The 26,423-nt window shown below is 43.0% G+C and overlaps 1 protein-coding gene across 1 annotated transcript in view; it reads right to left on the bottom strand.

Annotated features, from left to right (window-relative positions):
- The window catches only part of fbrsl1 (fibrosin-like 1), a 340,438-nt gene that overhangs the window by 83,458 nt on the left and 230,557 nt on the right, over positions 1-26,423 (bottom strand). Inside the window, 1 exon segment of the mRNA XM_051950361.1 lies at positions 12,671-12,700. Within this exon segment, the coding sequence (XP_051806321.1) occupies positions 12,671-12,700 (30 nt within the window).

The following is a 26,423-nucleotide window of genomic DNA, read 5'->3' as shown; positions in this document are numbered from 1 at the left end:
GCTTACCTAGAGGTTACAGCAGCAGACTTGGGGCAGGGAGGTTGCGGGCTAGAAATGCTGCTAGAGGTGCTGTTAATCAAAGCATGTAACCTCGCCAAACAAACTGCTGAAGTTCATGTCAACTGCAAGTAGATGGCTAAAAGGAAATAACAAGACAGCAAAGCCTATTTCTGGTGGCTGCATGAAACTTGGCTGAAAAGTTTCTATGATCCACATCCAACGGCACAGACTAAAATAAACTTTCAAGTTAAAAGCAGTAATTTATTTCCAATACTTCATCCATTTGCTTAAAAAGAAACATCAATTATATTGCTATCAATCATGCAAAGAGATGCATGATGAAAATGCACTACTTATGCCCATTACTGATAATATTTTGTCTGCAAATATACTCATTAGACTGAAATTTTGACAAGAACGTGTACACTCCTTGTGTGCAGGATTTCAGTCCTGCCCATAAAAACACCAATAGCGCACAAACACAACAACACTGCAGGACTGTAAATGAGTACAGAATGAAACAATCATATGCATGCCAAAAGTAACAACAACAAATATTTAAAATCATCATCGCTGTAAGTCACTAACGAGAGATAAACGTGAGCTTTGGAACCTAACAACGAGGGTTTTTGGCAGCAGACACAAAGGTGATGGCAGTGGGTCGAACCATTGGCAGTGTCTCTGTATCATATCACGCTGCCACATTCACTGTGTGCACATGCTTGACTTGCAGGCTGCCCAGCGACCCGCGGCCTCCTCACTGATGTGGCGCAGTGCGCATGGCGTTAATGCTCCGACCGGGTGTTGATTGAGCTCCCCTAAAGCCAGTGACGCATGTTGCCTTTGTTTGGCAGCCGTCCCGGTGTAAGAACTGGGGCCATATTCCGCCTGTCAGTGCCATGTGTTCGCTCTCCTCAGAGCACAGCGGCTGATGCCACTCAACCACCACCCCCCTACCTCCCACCCTCTGGCATCTCTGTGGGCACCCCAGGCCTAGCAGGTCTGCACTAATGAAGTCAAATTAATTTAATGGATGCCCATGCCGCCTGCGTCTGTGGTGCTTGGCAGGGGGACCGTTTTAATGCTGGTCTCTGTCTGTGGTTCCAAACCTCATACATATCCAAGAGCTGCTATACCTCTTCTGTGTGTCAAGCTGAAACTGACAAGCATATCAGCTTCAGTTGCGCCAATGTGCCCTGCATGACTCAGAATTGGTCTTCAGCGCTCATAGAAACTATTGCAGAGAGAGTTCTGCAGCTAACTTTGGAGAGAGAGGCCAGGTGTGCTCACTAATTAAAGCTCACTGAAACGATGGGGAGAAGGGAAAAATAACTGGCAATGAGCACATGAATGACAGCCATCATTAATATGTGCTTCCCTCTGCCCCTGAGCCTAAAAATCCCTGTTAACTTTTATGGAGGACACAATAATTATTTTTTTCCTGTAATCTTTGAAGCCCTGTACCTTTTCCCCTGGCTGGCACAGATCAAAGCAAGCTGGTTTTGTGCATAAGGGACTGCCGTGGCTGGGGTTTCTGGTTTAATTGAAGGCAGCTGGCCCCTGTGTGTGTTTGGGCCTCATCTCAGCATGCTCTCCAGGGTTCTCAGCTTTCCACATCGCATACACATTCGCCCACGGAAAGTTCCCTCCATAGCCCAAGTGACGCGAGGACCTGCAGGGCTTGAGGTCTGGCAGTCGCCAGCCCATCCACAGGCATCTGAGTGTTTAGAATGACGTGGAGATGCTCAAGTGGTTTGCAAAAGAAAGATGAAATATGCTTCTCTCAGTGGGTGGGAGAGAAGCTCAGTGCTCACTGCCTTTATTGTCCATCATCACCATTACGAGGACTGCAGATGATCCTTTCTGTAAAGATGCAAGGTTGTGAAACTTGGTCTCAGTAGGAAATATTTGGCAACTGGAGGCAAAATACAAAGCTTGAAAAAATGATTATGGCCTATGATTTTATGATTAATGTGTATTGATGTTTCTTATAAAATTTCTCCAAAAAATATGACGAGCATTCTACACTGCTGACTGGCCTCTTTGTCTGAGAGGGGAATTGAGGCTCTCTAAACATTCTTTTTGCAGCCACAGTGGACCTAAACTCCATTTACTGATGTATTTCTGGCCAAAGAGGAAGCAACACTTCTTCAGGGAAACATTATCCAGGATGGCACTGATTCCTAATAACAACAGGGAATTCTATATTTATTCCTGATTGCATATGCCATTTGTTGTGGAGGAAAAGCAAGTCCTCTTGCATTAAGAAGTCTTATGCAGACAAGCCAAGGCTGGGACAGACATGAGTCTTGGTGTGCCAGCTCTAAACGCACAAAAAGTCTGTCTTCCATTTCCAGCCAGAAGAAATGTGTAAGTAATTACAGTCCAACCATGTTTATTGAATAAAAACCCACTTAGGCATTATGTTTATGCACCATCAGAAACACTCAAATCTTACATCAACGTACACAAAAACATTTGTGTCTTTTTCTCTTTCCACAGAACATCTGCACCCAATATGGAGTCAATTTTACTTTTATTACTCATGTGGAAAAATGTATATAGTGCTTGGATTGTTATTCAAACACAGGCCACTTGAAAAACAATGAAAGCTGTGCCGTGCTGGCTTGTAGCTCAGTGGACACACACTTTGCATGGGGTTAGTCAGTGTATTTGCCTGTTTAACATCGTGACACACATTTACATTGAGACTACTGCCTGCATGATGTGCTATGCTTTACTTGCAATTACATGGATGTGCATTAACTTCTGTGAGAGTGCGCCAATCCAAGGGTATTGTCCATAAAGACACTTCACGTTAACGACATTAAGAAGGTTTTATATTTGATATTATATGTTCTAGTGTAATTATTTTGAAAGGTGGATGAAGTTTTGCTACCAATAAAACGCTCTTCACATTGTACAGTCATTTATTCTTTGTTATTATTGGACAGGCAGCAATTAATGAAAGCAGATGCATACTTTAATCTGAATTACTACAAATCATTTGTTAACAGTGGAGACACCAAAAAAAACATGGTGTCTGAAAATAATTTAATGTACTTGTGTAATTCTCCTCCAATGTTCAACAGATGCGACACATTGCGGCACCACAGCTGGTGTAGGACCTCGCATGTCTGGTTTGATATGGCCTGCCATGCTTTCTCTATCACCGTATCATTGAACTGACGAGATCTCTAGCAGAAAATTGCTCAATCGAGCGTTTCACCTGACCGTTGCTGAAAACTCTCCTATTACAGAACCAGGGCTCTCAGGTGAGAAAAACAGTGTTTGAAGAAAACCACCTCTAAAAATGGATCTAGTCCAGGTGGAGGAAAAACACATACCAAAACCTGGTGTTCATTGAGGCAACAATAACTCCCTCAATAACAATGATCACAAGCTGTTGAGCATGGCTGAGTGGTGACAGGATTTTCTCAAAGAGTTAGCAGAGCACTGGTGTTTCAACGACAGAAGGGTTGGGTGTGTGTTATGATTTTAACAGAACAAAGGGACGACTATTTGTTCTATTAACACTCTCTGCCACCACAAACAGCCTCCCTGAAAGACGGCAGTAAGTGAAAGAAGATTATAGTCTTGATGCCATGCTATATTTTCACACCTCCCTTGCTCTGAGTGGCTGGCGTGGTTCTGCTTGCCAGAACCCTTTTATTTTCATCTGCGATGCCAACATCAGCGCTAACCTTTAAGAAGGAATCTAGACCCGGTTATTGGATGCTGTGCCATCAATGACGCCACGGCCATGTTGACTGTCCCCGCGTTGCTGTATGACGTGCATTGCTAGTGACAAGCTGTCGTTGCTGATGTCAGTTGGCTGTGTCTGCTGGCTGGCCCTGCAGAAGCTCCAAGTCTTTCTCTGTCATCACGCCTCTTCTTCCCAACATGCACTGGGGCTGGTTTTCACCGCTGAGCGTGCCCTTACACTCACTTGCCTCCGAGCTTGTACACAAATGCACACATCACATGTTGCTATGACTAAGGGCGTCCGTCTTCACTTCAGAGGCAAATCCAAATGTGCTCCCTGATCACAGCATACTTGTGCGCTAAATGTACAACAGATGCACTGCTTGACAACCACACAAAGGGAAAAAAATAACATTAGCCTGCAGAGCACACATGAGTTGGAGCTGACCATAAATGACAGCATGTTGCAAACAGCCCAATATAAATCAAAGAGATAAGTGTTTCCAGGTTCATTGTAATGGCTAGATGTGAAGAACATCATGAGACCACCTGATGGACAACATGTTTGTTCCTGGCTGATCTACAAAGGGAAAAATCACCATTATTTTTCCGAAAGCAGTTGATTACAGCATAACTAATCTCAACTGTAATCATCAAACTTACAGGAAGCCTTGTATCCAAACATTACTGAAATTAGGGGAGGGATAGTAAATCTTTGCATTTCACACTTTCTTCTTCCCCTTTTTTGCTTTGTTTTACTTCCAGGCTCAGCCAGAAAGTGAAAACGGTGGTGAAAAGAGGAAGGAACTGAGTAAGAGAAAAAAAAAGGAGAGAAGGGAGGAAGGAGAGAGAAAGACAAAGGCAAGAGGAGAAAAATGACATCTCCATATTAAGGCCTGTGTTGCCAGTGTCAGTTCTAATTTCACAGTGCCTGTGGGGAGCTGAATGCAACCAGTCAGCTCTGGTCTCATCTCGTTCCTCCTCCATTTTGAATCAGGGCCGACGAATCCCAAGCTGGGGGGAAAGGAATATTACTGGCAAATTGGTTTTAGATTAAAGGAGGTGGCGAGGCATTCTGCTTTCTCAGCTCTTTCCCAGGTGCACTTAATCTAATTTCATTAAAGAGATGAGGACGGATGATCACTTGTGTCGAAACATTAAGCCAGTCCGTTTTTTCCATCCATAAAAAAATGTTAAGGTTGTCAGCGGCCTGGTGGGTGGCCTATTTGTTATTGAATATGATGACTCTGGGAGACCAATCTGGATCTTGCAAAGCAGCAGGGGTTGAGGAGGGGTACGTAGGAGGGGGTAAATATCTACATGAATATACTGTCTATAACTATTGGCTTTTTCATTTTCCAAAATGGCGACAGAGGAGAAGAGGTAAAGGATGACAACACTGGTGCTGACAAATAGGAAGCAGGCTGTAAATAAAGCAGATACAAGAGAGCATGAGATTTAAAGTTTAAAAAAACAGAGAGGTGACGGCAGTGGTGGTGTTAACAGATATGTTTAAATCCCCACAGCATCCTTGTTTTTCGTTGCGGGTGCACTGCTAGCTTTACAAGGCGCACCCCCAATACATCAGTTGGGAGGATACCACAAGCTGACGAGCTATTACTGATAAGCCGGTAGAGACGCTCGGACGTGGTGATATGGCATTCATTCTGCAAACTGCAGGGAGATAAGGAGCTAGAGGAGGAATTAATGTGTCAATCAGAGCCTGTGTGCTGCCCTGGCAGATGAGTATACCAGAGCCATAAAAGAGCTCATAGACAGGATGTGGTAATGGTCCTTGGAGACTCCCCCGGAGACAGATACACTTTCTGCTGAGTGACTGCACGGCAAATAGGACCAAATAGAATTAGCCGACCTGGGTGTCCTCCACTGTGGCTATGGTGATGCGGCGCTGGCAACTCACCTGACACAAGGCCGCTGCGTTAGCGCTTCGCATACAGACAGCCACTGTAATATTTGCACAGGAGAAAGAATACAGAGGAAATTGGAGGAGCCGGCAAGGATGGCAAAGTGGGTCCTAATGGAGATAGGATGACACTCCAGGAGAGTGCATGAGCAAACCGAGAAGGGATAAATCCCACTCTATTTCTTTCTGTGCCCCTTCAATGAAAGAAAATGACCGTCTTGACTTGGAGTATCGCAGACATGTCAGGGGTTCGCAGGGTTGACTGCTTCATAGATTATAGGTGGAAAACGGATGGATGGAAACATTCTCTACATTTGTGGCAGTTGAAAATACACTTTTAGAAACATATCCACTGCAATGAAACCGATTGTGAAGTTTGTTAGTGTAAGTTGAAATGAAGTGAAAAGAACGACTTCCAGCTTATGTCAAACTATAAACCAGCAACGAGAAATAATGAATAGTTGACATAAAACCAGTGAACTTACCCTCCTGAACATTCACATAAAACAAATAAAAATAGCTACAGTTTATCTCAAAGAATACATCTTATCACATCAGTTACATCAAATACTGAACTTGTGACGCTGGACAGATGTCACCATTACACAAGAACAACCATTCATTGGACGTTTTGTTCTGTGAGGGACTGTACGGCTACCGCATGTCCTGGGGCAAGTAAGTACATTTTAATCACTTGACAGTCACACAGAGACATTTAGTATTTCCCAGTATTTGGATCAAGACTAGAAAATAAATGGCGTCACCACTTCCAAAGCCTGACTTGAATAGACACAGTTTCTCCATTGCCAAGCCATTTACGATGTAATATGTGGTTAGTTCTTTCTTGAGCATCTAATTTAGCGTAGCTCTGCACAAGCACACCAAGTGCTGCTTAAAAAACAGCAAAAACAGAGCAAACATTGTTCTCTATAAGGAATTCTTAATTATGTGAATCTTCCTAAAAGGGGTAGACACGAGGCAGACCAAGGCCAAGGCAATATTTTTAAGGATATCCTCAATACTCCTCAGAGTCAAACATAATATAATCTTGGACCTCAGATGACAGGCTTCTCATGAATTCCGGTGATGAGAACACATGACCAAGATACTGATGGCTTGTTTCGTTTGAGGCTAGCCCATCTACATAAAGCTTCCCATCACAGCAGCCACGCACCGAACCACAGGTGACCTGGTAATCTCCAAAGAATTCAAGTCTGACATGTTCTGGAAACAGATCACCACATGCTATCTCGCGCGTTTGCTTTGATACGAGCGAGCTTCACAAGCCGCAGCAATTTAAACTGACTTTGCTGTAGCAACTCGTCGGTGTTATTCAAATACAGTGTAACTGATTGCACCCCGGGGACACACCTGGAAGCAATATTCTAATTAAGTTAATCTGTGAAATCCTGACAATGTGGGTGTTCAGGTGGCTGGTAATCTGATGTGAAAGGAGTCTTTGTTTTCACTGGAAAGATACGGGAGGAGCTGGCACCTGTTTTGCTAAAATGTTGCAGAAAATTATCACTGTCGAGTTATCCTGAGTGCAGGCAATTACAAATGACAGTGTTTGTCTTTCTCCTCATGGAACCCAATTTTAACACCGCCGCCTTTTTTCCCCCTGCTTTTGGTGATGGCCTGTCAAATTATTTTTTCCCCCATTCTTCTCCTTTTCCTCTGCAATTTGATATGGATGATTTGCAACTCTCATCACCTTGATTATGGTAATATGTGTCTCTGAGGGAATGTGAGGGTCAGCACTGCTGTAGCCTTTATCCAGATGTTATTTTCTTCTTGCACTCTTGTAGAATACCTGCATATCAAGAGTGTCTCTTCAAAGAATCCACGATAGTGAAACTTGTTTTGGAATTCTGATGTCGTTCAGTTAAATTTCATATTGGCTGCAAGTGAAAACTTTTATTTAATACATCACTAAATTGCTAGGAAATATCAACTTACCTTTGGGCCTCCATTTTAACTTAGATTTCAAAGATTTAATTTGAAATATTTACAATGTTAGTACTGTCTTCAATTAAATATTTAGCTGGTGGGTTTTCTACTAGTGCTATTTTACACTGATTGCCCTCATGCACGTTATGTTCTTGTGTTCCATTGTCTCAATCTTGTCACATATTGCTGACTGATGCTAAGCTAATGTTAGCTAGCAGCAACCTAAGAGAAATATTTAAGCTTATACAGTGCATCCGGAAAGTATTCACAGCGCGTTACCTTTTCCACATTTTGTTATGTTACAGTCTTATACCAAATCGGATTCAATTCATTTTTTCCCTTAAAATTCTACACACAACACCCCATAATGACAACATGAAAAAAGTTTTTTTGAGATTCTTGAAAATTTATTAAAAATAAAAAACTAAGAGACCACATGTACATAAGTATTCACAGCCTTTGCTTAATACTTTGTTGATGCACCTTTGGCAGCAATTACAGCCTCAAGTCTTTTTGAATATGATGCCACAAGCTTGGCACACCTATCTTTGGGCAGTTTTGCCCATTCCTCTTTGCAACACCTCTCAAGCTCCATCAAGTTGGATGGGGAGCGCCGGTGCACAGCCATTTTCAGATCTCTCCAGAGATGCTCAATTGGATTCAAGTCCGGGCTCTGGCTGGGCCACTCAAGGACATTCACAGAGTTGTCCTGAAGCCACTTCTTTGCTATCTTGGCTGTGTGCTTAGGGTCGTTGTCCTGCTGAAAGATGAACCGCCGCCCCAGTTTGAGGTCAAGAGCGCTCTGGAGCAGGTTTTCATCCAGGATGTCTCTGTACATTGCTGCATTCATCTTCCCCTCTATCTTGACTAGTTTCCCAGTTCCTGCTGCTGAAAAACATCCCCACAGCATGATGCTACCGCCACCATGCTTCACTGTAGGGATGGTATTGGCCTGGTGATGAGCAGTGCCTGGTTTCCTCCAAACAAAACGCCTAGCATTCACACCAAAGAGTTCAATCTTTGTCTCATCAGACCAGAGAATTTTTTTGCTGATGGTCTGAGAGTCCTTCAGGTGCCTTTTGGCAAACTCCAGGCGGGCTGCCATGTGCCTTTTACTAAGAAGTGGCTTCCGTCTGGCCACTCTACCAAACAGGCCTGATTTGTGGATTGCTGCAGAGATGGTTGTCCTTCTGGAAGGTTCTCCTCTCTCCACAGAGGAACGCTGGAGCTCTGACAAAGTGACCATGGGGTTCTTAGTCACCTCTCTGACTAAGGCCCTTCTCCCCCGATTGCTCAGTTTAGATGGCCGGCCGGCTCTAGGAAGAGTCCTGGTGGTTCCAAATGTCTTCCATTTACGGATGATGGAGGCCACCGTGCTCATTGGGACCTTCAAAGCAGCAGAAATTTTTCTGTACCCTTCCCCAGACTTGTGCCTCATCACAATCCTGTTTCGGAGGTCTACAGACAATTCCTTTGACTTCATGCTTGGTTTATGCTCTGACATGCACTGCCAACTGTGGAACCTTATATAGACAGGTGTGTGCCTTTCCAAATCATGTCCAATCAACTGAATTTGCCACAGGTGGACTCCAATTAAGCAGTAGAAGCGTCTCAAGGATGATCAGTGGAAACAGGATGCACATGAGCTCAATTTAGAGCTTCATGGCAAAGGCTGTGAATACTTATGTACATGTAATTTCTTTGTTTTTTATTTTTAATAAATTTGCAAGACTCTCAAAAAAACTTTTTTCATTTTGTCATTATGGGGTGTTATGTGTAGAATTTTAAGGGAAAAAAATAATTGAATCCGATTTGGAATAAGGCTGTAACATAACAAAATGTGGAAAAAGTGAAACGCTGTGAATACTTTCTGGATGCACTGTATATGGGCATTATGAAAACAAATCATGTTTAAGCTCCATTACAGACCTGTATTTATTACTTCTTCGATGGACCCGAAAGTTTAGGTTCACATTAGGTGGTTTTGCACTGCAGGAGCTCATTGCAGGGGCCAGTTACTGACAATATTTTTCAGGAACGGTGCCATAATCAGTCCTTTCAGACTTTCTGTTTCTAGTGTGGTCTACCATCCGACAGCTTTGTCTGTGGCCAAGCATGCCAAAGCAACGATAAATTCTGTTTCCTGGACGTACCTCCAGTTTATGAGCAAATATAGAACAAGAGAGATTTACTATGTTAGCCAATATGGAGAATTCTATGTTGTTGATGTGATGTTTGAGAGGAGAAGACTATTACTGAATGAGTGCATCGAAAAGGCAAAAAAAAAGGTGCTTGTTGTCCTCAACAGTTTCTCAGGGCAGCTCAGAAGTATCTAACCTGGAGTTGGTACCTTTTTCACACCCCAAACAAAAAACAGCCTAAAAGATGTTCTACAGGGCAGTTCCTGAAGTCAGAACACGCAAATGGGTTTGGACCGCCATAAAACAGCCCACAAAATCCTACAGTGAAAACCAGTTTATTGTTTCAAATCTATCTTAAAATAGTACTAATGTGCTTATATGTTCATTTAATTATTATCTTGTGATTGTTGCAAAAGGTTCTTCCTGTTCATAGATTGCTTCCTGAAGTCATTTTAATATAATGTGGAATTGGTTCCTTTTCACTTCCACTGAAACAGTTTTACAGCCACTTTCAGTTTTCAGTATACAGACAAGAGGAATAATTATAGTGACCCATAACTCTGTTGGTATACATGAGGATAGGTCAGTATTGTTTTGAGGTAAACTTGAAAAAATGGGCATCATGAGTGAAGTGAGAATGAACATAAGAACTGAGAGAACAGCCCAAAAGGGACACGAAAAAGGACGTAAGAGATCTAGAAGCGGAAATCAATAGTTCCACACAGGATGATTTGGTGATTTGTGTTGTTTTAAAAATGTAATTCATTTGCAGCATCATTTTTTCTGTCTGTGGTTTGGGATTAATGGTTCAGGTATCATGCTGAGTTAATTGTTTTTTTAATACTTACAGTACAGTGCAATGAGTGTGTTACTCACAGTAAGTACAAAGTACCTTGTAATAACAGTGACATTATGACAGTGTTTTTAAAAGCTGTTTCACAAGCTAACAATACTGCTTCATGACACACTAATTACAAGAGTATGAAAGGAATGTGAAGCTGCAATCAGGCTCTTGGACTGTGTAGGAATTGGCACACAACTCAACGATCGGACAGCTGAAAACTTGGCTGCAGTGTCTAATAGTCCACCATGTCTTGAAATGCATCCCAGTCCACCTAAACTGGCTAAAAGAACTGGTGCCAAACACCAAATATGGAGCTGCTTCTCTGAACAGACTGGCTGACACGTTACCAACAACACAGCTGAGTTTCTGCAAAACTGCCAAAGCACTGCTTGTTTTTTGTCTTCTCTTTCTTTTAGTGGTGTTGTTCAGCATCGTACTATCAAACTTTTATAATATTAAATGTCAAAATTTGTGACACTATATAGAACTGTTATAAGTCTCAAGTAACTGTGCAGAGGGGAAAACAAAACCCTGAAAAGGAAACACTCGGAGAGCTTCCCTCCGACTTTACTTCCCTCTCTACCCCCCACAGTGATGCCAGAGAGCCGTATGGAGACTGACAGGCCCGCTACGTCTCTCTGTCGTGTCAACTAGCAAGCGCCCTCGGTTCCTTCTCGCTTCAATGAAGAGATAAAAGCCTATTGACTTGCCAGGCTACAGTTAATGCAAATTGGGCCTGCTATCAATGTATTATTTATAGGGAGAGCTGGAGACATTTCCACAGAACTGGGAGCTAAGCTTACAGGAGATTAGGCATGCTATCTCATTCATTTACCAGGGAGTAATTGCTAAACTGTGCAGGAATTAGGATGCGTGAGGTTCCCCAAAGGCGTTTCATCTTGTAACCAGGTGGCTGCCATCAGCCAACCACCTCTAAGTCTGCGACAAACAAATACACAGAGGTGAAACTGATAGACTACATCTGTCGGATTGTCAAATGCTTAACTTGATGACATCGCTGTGAAAATTGCATGCAGTTCTTGAAGCACATTGAGTTGCTGATGATGATTTGAGACTTTCAAAGGTGATGCCACATTCACTCACTGTTAGCAAATGTTTTTAAAGAAATATTCATCAGTGTTACACACTGTCTCATCGGGTTGTTCTCCACGAATTCACCCACCCAGAAATTGAAGCCACACAAGTGAGCAGCTGACATTTCTGGTTGCCATCTTTGAATAATTTAGGGAACAGAGGCACTTTGTCAAACAATGTTGCAATTACCAACAATCATAATATTTATTTAGCGATTATTTTCTCAAAGATGGTTGGTTGTCTGGTGTATGAAATGTCAGAAAATGGTGAAAAATGTTCCCTACAGTTCAAGATGACATATTTGTTTTTTACACCAAAGTCATATAGGAGTAAAGAAAGACAACAGTAAATATTCAGAAAATATTTACAGAGTTTAGATTAATACATCCCCCAGGATTAATGAAAAATAGTTGTCAGTTAATTTATTAGCGGACAACTACTCAACACTGCAAATCTTTCCACCTCGATTTTGAAACAAACTGCACTTCACACTGTTGAAGAACCTTCCGGGCTTTTAAGTTCAAAACTCAGTCATGTTAAACTGAAATGACCACATAAGAAGCACAATCTTGAGTTTACATATTGCTATCTAGTATATTAGACAAACAGGCTGATAGAGCTGATATGTGCCATGTGATAAGATTAAGGCGAAGACACTGTGGTTACTGTATTTAGACATGCTATGATCTAGGCTCGAAGGCATGTGTATGGCATATTCCGGCACAAAATGTTCCAAAAATAATAGGTGCCTTTTTTTTCGCACAAAACAGCGAACGAGCACTGAAAATCAGTTTGTTCCTGTGCTGCATTTTTCCTTGTCACTTTCTTGCTCTGTACGATGCAAATGATCAACAGCGGAGCGACCGGCAGAGTGTCTTTTACCCCCGATCTTTTTTCTCGAACAACACACTATGACTGTCTCCCTTCTTTAGTTGAGAGCTCAAATTTGTTATTCACAACTCCCAGCCACTTCATGTGGCGGGTGAATAAACACAGGAAAAGCAGTCCTACCTTGTCGTCAATGTCACTCTCGCTGTCACACTGTAACAGAAAAGAGACAGACACAGGAAATATAAGGAATTATTCATTTGGCTCCCCCCAGTAGCATAATCAGTGCAGATGTTATTTTTGTGTGCAACCTCTCTTTCACTGTCAGCTTTCAGTGCAAACGGCAGAGGATGAAGAGGGAAAGGAGAGTATGGTAGTCTAAGAGAGTTTTTCAAGTTTGAAAAGGAGCCCAGCCGCACAGAACGCCATTCTGGTGTTTCTGTTGCAAATTCAATGCTGTAAATTTGAAAAAGATAAAAAAAAGAATAATACTATACACAGGGTTTTATTATAAGGAGCCTGTTCAGTGACTCTGTATTCAGCTGCAGCTTGTCATTTAGCCTTTTAAGTGTGCTTTAAAATTGGACGATAGCATCTCAAGGACACAGAGAGCTTAGGTTCTTTGAATTCTCCAATGCAGTGCCTATTAAGTGTGGTATTTCAAATCCGCCTCATGACAAACCGGTCTTTAATTTGTATGTCAGACTTCTACAGGGATAAAGGAAATGAATAACAAGAGAGGTTGCATTCTGAAATATGCCTTGTCTAGCAGGGCCGAAGGCCAAATCAGCTTCTATTCAGTCAAGAAGGGAAATGGTTTGTCTTCAGCACTTCAAATTTTTATGTAGTTTCACCATTCAAATATGCAGCGATCAGGCTCAAATATCTCCAGGAGAGAAAAGAAGAAAGAAAACAAAAAAAGTGAGAAAAAAAAGTCAACCCTTGCCACTGTCAAACAGACGAGGAGAATGCTGCAGATGCTGAGAGCCCTGGCCTTTCATTCCAGGTATGTTCATTGGCAGAAATCTCTTTTCAGCAAATAATAAAAACATGATTAAACTCACACAAATGCTGGAAATTATATTCACCTCTGGTCTAAAAGAATGTGTTAAGTTTAGATAAAGTCAATAACCCTAACTAACAGTTTTTGTGGGACTTTTATTACCACATTCCACAACTTAAATCCTACTCACAAGACCCTTGCTTCCGTTTCTCACATTCATTTGTCGCTAAATGCTCTTGGCTGGTAACTCTCCCTCCCGAGACAATAGATTGTGAAGTTGTGGAAACAGGAGTGGTCGAGCTACAGGCTAGTCCCCCTGGACCTCACAGCAGGATGCATGAGGGGCAAAGCAATTCAAGCAAAGAGCGACAGAGAGAGAGAGAGAGGGAGAGAGAGGGAGAGATGGTCTCCACTGAAAAACTACCTTCAATCTGTCAATTAAGTCCCTGTGGCAACATATTTAAGTGGACCCTCTTTATTTTGTTTGACTCCCTTTCAGAGCCGGGTACAATGAGGAGGGAGCTGGGTCAATGGAGGCACAGCGGCCCTTTGTTGTGAGTGCGGTGGGTCCAAATGTATAATTAAGTAACGAGAGTAATCAGAGCAAGGGCTCAGTGGCCAAGATCTCTCAGGAGAGGAGAATGGGGGCATGTGTGTGAGTAGGGGGGTTCCTGCCCCATGATTCATCCTCCCATACAAAGACAAGAGATACAGCAGGAGTCCTCACTGGCAGAAGTTTGAAGTGAAAAACAATGTGACTCAACCCTCTAGGAGGGGGTATTGTGCTTGCATCGCTAGCAACAGCATAACAACTCCAAGAAACGGTTGGGCTCCTATTGTTCATATTTAAGTATTCTGAAAAAAGACAAGGAACAAGAAAGTACACCTGTGGAAGGACAAATAATCATAAGAAAACGTAGGTAGAAAGTGTTGGCTTTATGACAGATTTGGACAAGTAAAACAGTGTCTACAGATAAAGGGTGTTATCAAGAAGATTGGAGACCGTACCTAATCTAAATTTGGAAGCTCCCCTTCACTCTAGTCTTCCTGTGTAGTGACACACCGCTCCCAGCACTCCTGCCACATTTGGAACACTGCTTGGAAGCCCTGTTCTGTTTTCGTGTCAAACAGTATCATCGGCAGGCATGGCTCCCCTCCACTGTGTCAAAATGGTGACTCTTCAACTTGGATTTTGTTTCGGGAAAGATTATTGATGCAGCTAAAAAGTGACCATATGTCCAACAAATGTGAAAGTGTTGGCACAATGGCATGTGCCATACCTCAGATCACTTGTGCAAAACTTAGTATTGACAATCTGACCCTGGGGAACAACCCTGTGAATGATGCTGTTGGTTGTGCACTTGACCTGATGCTACATATACAGACAAACAATCACACTCACATTAACACATTCAGGCAATTTCTAAAAATCAATTAACCTCAGCATATAGTTGGACTGTGGGAGGAAGCTGGAGTACCAGCAGAAAACCCACGCATGCACAGAGAGAACAAGCAAACTCCATGCAGAAAGATCCTGGGAAGGCTGAGACGCGAACCACGGATCTTCTAGCTGCAAGATGAAAGCACTAACCACCACTCCATTGTGCAGCCCTGTTCATACTCTCAAAATTGCTTAATTGTACTTTGCACGTGAATAATTTGAAAATAACTTTTTTTCACTGATTTAATGAAAATACCAATATACAGAATACCCCTCTGTGAATACTTGTCTACCTGTCTTTGGCTTACGAAAAATTTTGACCATTCCTACTGTGTGAGCTGTTTGAGGGTTTTCTTACATGTACTGCCCCTTCCAAATCTAATTTCAATGGACTTCTGGGATTTGACTGCGCCGTTCCATAATCTTTCATTTCTTCTTTCTGAGTCATTCCTTGCCCAGCTCCTGAGGCCAGACAGCAGCTTTAAGCCTCATAATTCCCACTACTATGTGAGGGTTTTTTCTCTGGAATAGTTGTCTTTGGTCCCCAGTAAACACATCTGCTGTTACTGTAGTCAAACTACTCCATCTTTGATTCTATCTCTATGTCCATGATATTGTTTCTAAAAAGTCTGCTTTTAGCGTACATGTTCAATGACAAACTTCGGTTTTGCCCTCATGGTCTTTTTGGACAGATTTAGGTTTTTTCACCACACGTTCAATAGAAGTCAAATTTCTTTAATCTCTTCCTGGTTGTAGACACATGCACTTTGACACCAACAGTTTCTAGAGCTGCCTGAAGATCCTGTGCTGAAATGTGAGGTTCCTGGAGATTTGTATTCGTCTGCTCTTCCTCTTGAACTCACCAAATTGCCCGCCACCTGAAATCTATGCCACTTCTAGAGGATTTTCCGTACGGTGGGATGATATATTCAAATAATCCTTCACCAGACTCACAGGCATCCATACTTTTATTTTGAAACCTTAGAGATCTCTGTAGATCCTGACATGATGACACCACCTACTTCAGCAACCAAGAACAGCAGGCCCTGGATGTCAGACATTTAAATAACACAGCTACCACCTGTCAACTGTCTGAGGAGGTTCAAATCATTGGCATCTAATCTTGAACCCTTGAAATTTAGTTGAAAGATGAAAAAAAAAGGATTGAGCACCAAATGTTTGCTTGTCCATATATTATATGTTAAAATAAAGCCAACATCTTCCTTGAGATTTAGTTACGCTGCACATGACTGAATACAGAAAAATTCAAGTACCAGACTGTCTACTAGCTGATGTTATTCTTGTCTATTAGCATATTATAGATAATGTCCCTGAAAATGGCAAAAATGAATGGCCTGACAGCAAAAATCTTTGTTGGGAGTATGCCTGAAAGTGAGAGTATTTAATATAATATTTAAAATGTCATACAAAATGATGTAGTGTCTTTGTTCCACATGTACAAAAGAATCAAGACATACTCAAAAGGAACCTAAGTTAGGGGCACCTGGTAGCTCAACAGGTTGAGCTGGAAACCCATAAACAGGGGCTGTCTCAGTGGTCATGGGTTCAAATCCAGGTTCTCCTCACCATGTTTCCCATCTTTCTCTCTCCACTGCCCTATATGATCATTCCTGAAAAATAACTTTTAAAAAAAAGCAACCTAAGACAATTAGTTAAATCATCTGCTGGAGGTGTCAGTCGACTAAAATTTGACAGGTTTTCTTTGATCTGTCAATGTGCATCACAATAACAGCGTGAAACAGATGGTATTTGTTTATGAAAATGCATGTTTTATAACGCAAGGTAGCTATAGATATATCTCAAGAGAAGCCAAAACAATAAAAAATGGTATTGTCCTATTTTGAACCTTCAAATAATAACCTTAAGTTAAATACAAATTGTGAATGCAAAAATTTGCTGATAATTCAACAGCATTTAACAAAGCAAAGCGCTGAAACAGGCAAAGTTTTAAATGGTGTTCCAAAGCATGGGATATTATACATTTTAAAAGTCTGTTTCATTTATTTATTCGTTTACACATTGTTGTAATATTTAAACATCTGTGTGCTTGTTGTCTCATTATTCTGATATGGTGTCCTTTGAAATATATCAGCATTTCAAATAGGCTGCAATTCAAATCTTGCATCATGTGCAGCTGTCTTTTATTGATTTTTAAAATGCTCAGAAGTATGTTTCCAAGACTCTGAAGCAATTTGACCATTTTAATGTGGTCGAAGTCATTCCTGAAATTCAAGCCAACAGATTTTATGATTGCCAGATATGAAAAAAAAAAGGAATGAATAATCAAATCATCACAATGGACAGTCAAATTCCCAATAGCAGCCCCAGTAATGACAACAAACAATAAAAAGGAAATTAAAATTCTTTACTAGCTTTTATTAATTGCGTGTACTGGAAAATTGAAAACAAAATATTGGCTGCATTTCTATACAACATGTCCTCTTTTTTCTCTTCGGGAATATTCACAAACCTTAATTTTTGGACTTCTGTTTGTCACGAGACAGTCATTACAGAGTGCAGGGCATTAAGAAAAGAAAGTGGCTTAGATTTCTAGCCAATCAGGTCCCCATTCAGACTGAATTGCCAACCACTTTTATACTGCTAGTGAGACAGTACATCACAACCTGTTATCATCACCCATTTGTTCCCTCACCACTCTGGATATTTACGTGAAAGCGAAATCGCATTCAAAACAATGTCTCTCTTTATCTTGCTCTATGAATTACAACAAAAAGCAAAAGACCGAAAATTGATCCAATCTCCAGCGTCGTTATACCCTCAGGAAATTGGTGTAAATATATTTTTAGCATGCGGCTGAACGGATGACTTCCATCTCACAGCGGTGGTGAGCTCCACTCTAATGCTGAGGACAAGTTTAAACCCTAGGTGATAGAGATGAACAACTGGTTCGGTCTATTCCCTGGGTGCATGCTTGGCCTTGTTGTTGCAGCAGAAGCCATGACACTAGAGATGAGGCCTCACAAGGCTGAAGCTGGCGAGGAGGAAAAATAATATCAAAAGAGCACAGCATGGTGCTTATCCTTTTACAAGAAGCAAGCACTGCAGCAGAGCGTAAAGACGAATACTGGCTATGGCTCAGACAGACACAGACAGAGACAGCACAGCAGGGGACAGAGAGGCAGGTGGAAAGGGGGAACAAAACAACAGCAAGAACAGGCAGGGGGGATGCTATAGAGATGAAGGGATGGGCGGATGGAAGTGGTGTTAGAGCAGTTTTTGTCAGTACTGTATGTGATTGCCCTCTTGGGCTATTACAGTTAGTCCAGTCAAAGGAGGGAATACAATAAAAGAACAAGATTGGCTCATGTTTGGAAGTGCATAGATGTGGTTGGAAGAGGACCACATCGTTTAGCACCCTATTCTTCTTTGCCTATCAGCGCCAGGGAAACAATTTTCAGCAAGACTATACAAGAAAGCCAAATGGTGAAAATGCAAAACCACAACCCCAAACAGAAGCCTCCCCAAACAGCACGTCTGGTGGTCAGAAGGGACATTGTTAAAATCGGAGAGATATGCTGCTCACTAAGCTGCCTGACAGGAGCCAAGCCCCCAGTGGATTGTGTCTCTCATAGATGTTCACAAACCAAACCCCTCCACCACCACCGCACCTCCCTCCGTAAAAAAAAAAAAAAAATAGAGGAAAAAAGAAAAAAATCTGGCTAGCTGTTCAGAGGCAGGGAGCAAGCATCAACATCTGCACCTGGCAACCGCCAGCTACGAAGGGTAACAGGGGACCAGCTTCAGCGGATGGCTCATCCACAACCCTCCCTCCCAGCTTCCCACCTCCTCTCCAAGCCCTCCTCCCCTCAGCCAGCACATCAGACGGACGCGTTTGACATTTACACAGCTTTCAACACTTCAGAGACAGGAGATTTATTCCGCCAGCGGCCCTGGCTGGAGCCGGGCCTCGACCTGGGCTGGCCCCCATGACGACCCCATAGCTCAGCCCTGAAATGAGGCAGGTCTGAGAAGGGGGGAGCATGAGAGAAAAAGAAAAAAAAAAAAACAGAAAGCGGGAGGGATGGATGTCTAGATTCTCCTGGACATTTTCTGGCAGATTCCGATAGACGTGCAAGGGGAAGACAATAAGCGTTGCGCATCCCGGAGCACATTAAAACGACTGGCCAAATTAATCACACAGTTCCACTTGTCACACTCGGAAGACAGTCTGCCATGAATTCTGCCTCAGAGATAGAGAGAGGAGCAGAAGAGGAACTTGCCGGGCTACGCAAATGCTGGCATGGCGTCAAAGACTGTCTTCCTGAATACTGATCGCAACCCTGTACTTGCTGCAAGAAATGCAGAAAAAACAACCAAAACAAGAGCTGCTGGCATTTAAGTGTCAGCTCGTTCTCAAAATATATAAAGTAATAAATGAAATAAATAAAAGCAGAAAAAAATATACGCTAAAAAGTTTATGCTTCTATTCTGTCAATGCAATTTGTGATTATCAAAGTCAATGTGAGGCCTTTTAGTGTTAAATTACTTGACTTTATATGCAACAGAAAAGGAAAACACAGAAAGGGTACAAGCAGCATTCTGCTGATAATTTACCTATTGTTTCCCATTCATGGCCAAAACAATGTCGACACTGAATTGACTTGGATATGGTTATTAGATCCTGATAACAGTGAGACAGCAGCTACTTCGCTTGATCCGCTATTCAAGTGACTAAAGTGCAGAGCCACCAATGCAGACATCTTCCTACTGATGGAAGAAATGACTTCAATCTAGAAAAAAAAAATCTCCAGGGACATATACTGAGATACCTCTGATTGTAAAAGAAGAGTTCTGACAAACCCAGATCTCCTAGAGTGAGAGCACACAGAGGGGGTAATGGTCCATTTAGATAGTCGAGGACCAAAGCAGTGCCGGATACTGGTGGAACAACACCAATTTTCTCCCGCAATTTCCCTCCTGCAGATGCTGGGATGAGGTGTGGGGACGTAAGCACCGTGGCCATTCTGATGGGGCGTGGATGCAGAGAGTCAGGTCCACTGGGGGGACCTCCTGCTAGGCTTGATCATCAGCGGGGTACCTGAAAGTCTCTTTGGCTTCGTGGCAAAGGGTGAAGCATTACTTCAACTCATCCTCAATAATTTATCAGCGGGATTTTTTGGTTGTTGCATGTTCTTATGTTCTCACCTTCTGCAGTGAGTCACTGCAAATCTGTGGAGGCGGTGTGTTTACGTGTGCTTACGAGTGTGTAAACATATAAGTGGGCTGAAAAAACATCAAAATAGTCATATAAATAAATAAATCCCTTTAATGCTTCACATAAAATTACAATTTCATGCCTACTGTGCACCTAAATGGGGTTACACTAAAAAAAGCTTTGGGAACTTGCTGTATTAATATTAGGGTTTATCTGGCTCACATGGCAACAAATGCGCTACTGCATTTAACTCTCTCAACCAGAGAGAAAAAAAATCAAGTGATTGCTCTTGACCCCACTAGCTGTATGTGAAAGCAACACCAAGCAAACTGATTTGATCACAGGATCAAATCCATACAGCCATTTGACCCTTCACCTCCCCAGCAGGCAGCATGGGAAGTCAGCTGATTACCCAGGGTCAGCCTAGGAGCTCTGGATTAGGAAAGTATTGATCCCAGTGAAGATGTAGAGCCCACAGGGAATGAGATTGAGAGAAAAAGCTCTGCCGGGCAGAAATGATATCGACCAGCAGGCCTAGACAGGCTCTCACGCAAAACCATATTTGAGCTTGGGACCTCGGAGTTGGCTGTGCAAACAGAGACGGCTTCAGCAAAAGCTTCTTTCACAGAGGCCCATTGAGAGAGGACAGAGAGAGAATGAGAGAGAAGGAGGATTGAAGAAGACAAGCTCAAAGAAATGCTCTTTGCATTAGGCAGACACACAGAGGCCTCTGGTTTAGAGCTGACACACTTAAGGGAAGAGTCAGCGGGGGCCATGTAAATCAAGACAGGGTGAGGAAAGATATAGTTTTGACCCGGGGCCAAGCTAAGCAGACTTCAACATTAACCAGAATCCATGTAAACAGTAGTGAGACCGAGCTGCACTCTGTTCACTTCCATGCAAAGTAGGTGGTGAGGTCAAGGAGGAAAGTGGGGTGAGGGGGTGTGGTACACAGACAGATTGATGGTGATAGCACTGTGGATAAACTTGAAGAGTTGTCTCTGTTCCTCACTAAATTAAAGGACTGCCTTGTCCTCTCCAACTAGAAATCCCTCAACCTTTGCTTTCAGTGAAACCCTGGGGGAGTGACAGAGCTGGCTGGGCTGCTGGTGCGATCCTTGGAGCAGTTTGGTGAGGGAAAAACAGACAGTAATGGCAGATGTATGAGAGAACCGGGAGCATTTATTCAGCTCAGAGAGAAAGAAGAAAACTGCCAGAAACCTGAAGGGACAGGAAATACACAACTGTGTTATGAATATAGTCGAGGAAGAAAAATGGGGACATAGGTAAGAGAGAAAGAGAGGAAAAAAAAGACCTACTGATTTATGTTTTTTTTGCACCTTGTCTTTCATATGGCCCCCCCAGCTTTTTCTAGTCTCTGCTGACTGCGTGACTGGAGCTAGTTCGCTATCTCGCCTTCAGAGGTGAGCGCACACACATATACACACATGTACTACCCTCAGCACCTCCCAGTGTTTTGACATGGCCCCAGGCCCGCTGCTGCTGAGCTGCAGCAGCAGACACTGGGCATTGGAAATTTAAGTCGGGGCGTAGGAGAAATTAGGCGAGGAGGCAAGGAAATGGGATGTTGACTTGAACTGGCCCTGGGGGCAGCTGAGAGTCTCCCTGTGCAGCTCCGCTGGCTGCCTGACAGTTTGATGGAGCGAGTGGAGGCTTCCCCGCGGCCCGAGCCGCCGTCTCTAACACTGATGTAGCTCAGTGAGGAACAGATTGAGCCTCCAGGCATTGCTCTGTACTGCTACTCCCCTTCTCTCTAGCTCTTTCTCACTCTCTGTGCTGCTACTACTAACTCTCTCCCTCACTAATCCTGTCAAGCCAACACACAGAGACATGTACACACAGTGCATATGCATATACATACTATATGTGTTCACACAAAATGACGTACTGTATGCACTCCTAATGACACTTAGATACACAGAAATAACAGCAACACCCACAGAGAACTTGGCTCCCTCCTTCCTTCTCCTCCCTACGACAGTAATGTGATGAGCACTACAGATGCTGTTTACTGAGCTCTGGCCGACGCACAGGGGGAAGGAGGAGGAGAGGGAGGGTGGGACAGAGGAAGCGGCAGAAGGGGGTAGAGTCAGGGGGCTGGCAGGCCACAGCCATAATGAAAAGAATCTGGCGGCGGCCCACTGTGTGCTGGTCATGAGAAGCATGTGCCGCCGGGGGGCTCTACTGCTAATTTCAGGGGGCAGCCAAGCGTTTCACGCTAGACTTGTCATCGGGCCAGAGGGGGCATTCATACTGGGTGACAGCAATTGCGAGAGGGTGGGTAAGGACTTTGGGGAGGGGGAGCAAAGGGAGAGGGTAAAAGCTTCAGCTCCCTTGCCCCTCCCTGTACCTCCTGTCCCCCCTCTGCAATGATCAAACGTTATCGTAGGCAGGGTACAGAATTACAAATGAGTGTCCTGTGGCAACGGCTGGAACCAGACTCAGATACTCTCTTCGCTCTATTCTCTCCTCAGGTGGCCACGAGGGGCACGCCTCATCCTCCAACTCCTGCTGTCCAAACAGGATTTGACTGGTAGTTGCATCTTTTTAGTCAAAATGACAATAATAATCTGTTACAAAAGCAGGGGGGGTTATAAACCCACAAATTCAAACACAGCGGTGGTGCATCTGTCTTCGGTCTTGGAAATATCAACTCTCTCTCCCAAAAATGACATGTCTATACAACTAAACTGCATTTTTAATGATGTATTTTATGCTGGACTTTGATTAGCTGTGATGCATCACATATACATTTCAAATCAATATGTTTTTGTCATTTATTTTTATTTCTTTACGATATGCCACTTTTTTGCCAAGCAACACATCACACCCCTGGTAACTCAGAGAACGGAGGAGAAGCTTTGAACTTTCTGTGAAAGGGTTTTATACTACCCTGAACTGTATTTTTTTCTTTAGACACACAATTTTGGAACATGTGGTTAACACTGTCAAACAAAGCGTGATGTTTGTGTAAACCTATCCATGTCGTACTGGTTGCTAAACCTAACTAAACAGTGAATGAAAACTAAACGCAAGTGAGTGGAAACCAAATTTAAGAAAAACTGTCCCACAATTCATTCAAAATAGAAGCCTTTGCCACTATATCAAGGTCTTACCTTTGGTGGAAAAATGCATTTATGTTGAAAATTCAAAATATAAATGAATTTAACTGCATTGGAATGTCCCTTTTTGGGAGCAATATGGATACATTCTTAATCTCCGTCCCTGTTAGTTTAATACATATTCTGTACATATTGTGACAGTATATTTTGGAAACTCAAATGTGACACTATGTATAAATGAAATACGCAAACAGGAACAATCCTATTTGATACTCCTGCCAATTAAACACTGCCTGCAATAGTCTGAAACCCTCACAAAGGACAGACACCTCATGTGACCAAATCTCTGACGGCTGACAAACTCTGACTGTCTTACAGAATATGTCGTCATGTTGCCTAACCCTGGTCCTGCCACGTCCTTGGTTTCTTGCCATTCCCTTCATCTTTGCAGGACTGGCGGTCTGTTAGAGGTGAAATGACTGACGGGCACTTCTTTAATCAGTGGCATTGACTGGCCTGAGGATTTGGTGTGCACTTGGGATTTATCTCACAACTCACCTAGATAAAATGAGCATAAAGTCAATGCAAATCAAGAGCTGAGACGAGAGGAAAAAAGAGCAGAGGGGCAGAACACACTGTCAGTTCAAAACCTCTACATCTCGGATGAAATTAGAGAAAGTGAGAGAGGTAGAAAAGGGGAGAGCAGGCGCTACGAAGTACCGAGTTGATGCTAACAGCTGGCAGCCTCCCCCCTAAAAAAAGGCACGGCTGGCTCTAGTCTGGCAGTCAGGAGAATCAAGCGAGAGACGAGCGGGGATGAAAGGAGGAGTGTGAGAGATGGAGTCAGTAATGAAAGCTGGGTGGGTGATGGTAGATGAGTGGATGTGGGATGGGTTTGGGGGGATTCTGAAACAAGCCGTCACATGAGAGAGAAAGGAAGGGATGGGAAACAGGAAAAGAGAGACAGGGAGCTATGCAGAGTGAAGGAGGAGAGAGGAAAGAAGGAGGCAGCCACATTGCACACTTCAGGCTGTGAATAATTTAAAGGAGCACTGGGGAGACGAGACGAAGATGAACACAAAACACTGGCAGCGTTTGACCTAGAGCTGCAGCTACATCAGTGCACATCACAGAGCGGAGAGCTCTCCCTCGTCCTCCCTCCCTCTTTCTCTTTTCCCTCTTTTGCTCTTCATCTGCCTCCCTCTGTGTCGGGGAGGAAACAGCTGTACACTTTTCTTGTTTCGCCTCACATTCTATGAAACTCAACAGAATGGATGACAACTCTGTTTCATAAGGTTCCCTCTACCTCGCTGCTCTGAGCATGTCAGAGGAGACAGAAGAGCCTCGTGCAAAAAGGATACATGTACGTCCAGGCTCTACGAGGCCATCAAAGAGGATACAGGATCCTCCTGGCACACGCAGGGCTAAGGACACCGCCATATATTATCACAGGGAACATTTGTGCAACTTAACGGGATGAAAGGATCAACTTCAAACACTTCAGATTTGATTTGAGCCACTTTGCTGCCTTCACGTGTCAATTTTAACACTCTACAGGTGTTCGGATGTTTATTAGTTGTAATGATTGATTAGATCAACTTTCTCCACCTAAATGTCATGATTTGCGGCTTTTATTTTATCACATGCCTTTGTTGACTGAGAATATTGTAGGTTTTTGAGTGCTGGTAGGTGAATTTGATAACGTATCTTGACTAGAGGCATTATGATGGACATTTTTCAGCTTTTACAGTTATTAATAGGAACAAAAATCAATAGCTTGTTCAGTTTTGAAAACTCATATACTTGGCAATTTATTAATTTTAATATATTTTGCCACTTCCAAAACATTTTGCCCACTGTATTTTAAGAGTAGAAATTACAAAACTGCTTACAATGTATCTATTAATAATTTTTTTAGCGATATTTCCAGCTAGACATGCACTCAGTCCTCTGCCAAGGCCACTGCAGTATCTTGCAGTTTTAAAGAAAGTGAGCCTTGTCCTTTGCCCACACTACACCTCTCCGCTAAGTTTCACGAAATTCAGTCTGACAAACAAACAGACAAAAACATGCCTCTGACAAGGCGGAGGTATGTTTTTAGTGCCCTCCTGCCCACATGAACACACGTCATCGGACACAATGCAGCGTAAAGGAGGACCACTGCGGAGAGCGACAAGAACTGGAAACCGTAGACTGCAGCAGTAAATACCAACTGCCCCACAATTAGGCACAGCGAGGTGAAACAGAGATCATTCATGCCACCTTTGTCAGAATGCCATGAATCATCTCACCTGCCGAAGTGTGTGTCTGTGTGTGTGTGTGTGCACGAGGAGAAAGAGCCACTGGGCATCTGTGGTGGGAGTGACAGTTGGGCGGACAGAGGGCGGTCTGATCAACCCAGAAGGGAGGGGCCATTTATTACAGTAATTACAGAAACGTGGGAGTAGAGAAGCTCAGATTGTAAATGCACATTTATATGCACATATTATAAATCTCTTAATTTGGTAAAAATAACAACAGGACGCAAGTGGTAAAAAAAAAAGGAGATCTAAAGACAGCAACCAAACAAAACATCTCTTATTTTCTCACCCCCTCCCTCCCTCTCTCCCTCCCTCCCTCCTTCCCTCCCTCCAACACCCTCTCACTCCCTCTCTCACTGTCTCCTGCTCAGTCTGTGTGGCTGATATTAATGGGACGTCCCTTGTTTGTAAATGTGCCAAGTTGTGTGCACCACTGCAGGCTGTCTATTATAGCAGGCCTCTGGGGCAGCTATTCCATATGGCGTCACATATGGCACTCAGCAGCATCAATTAATGTTGTTATAATACTGATTTTTATGAGCTCGGGTTTAACTCCTTTCCTATTTTTTTTCTACCCCTCCAACTCCTCCTCTTTGCTCCCCCTACCCTGACTGATTCTTTGATTCTTCCAACTGCCTCTCCTCCATTCCTTGCACCTTCGACAACCTGGCTTCTGAACAGTAGAGGATCCGGGAAAGTTTTTCATGCCAAATTCTGAAAGCTCCTACCAGCTCTGCTGAACGCTGCTCAAAGACCTTGAGCATGACTTTGTTCCTGCTACACTGCAGAAGAAGGGTAACACTATTGCCAATGTGTCAGGATCTTCACATCTCCTCTGAAGCTGAGAATTCGATCGGTGATATATGAAAGAGCACAAGAAAGACAAAAGCAGCAACTGTACGGACTGAAAAC

The sequence above is a fragment of the Acanthochromis polyacanthus genome, chromosome 7 (genome assembly GCF_021347895.1).
Source record: "Acanthochromis polyacanthus isolate Apoly-LR-REF ecotype Palm Island chromosome 7, KAUST_Apoly_ChrSc, whole genome shotgun sequence".
NCBI lineage: Eukaryota > Metazoa > Chordata > Actinopteri > Pomacentridae > Acanthochromis > Acanthochromis polyacanthus.
The sequence above is the reverse complement of the archived record's forward strand: the minus strand, read 5'-3'. Positions and strand labels throughout refer to the sequence as shown.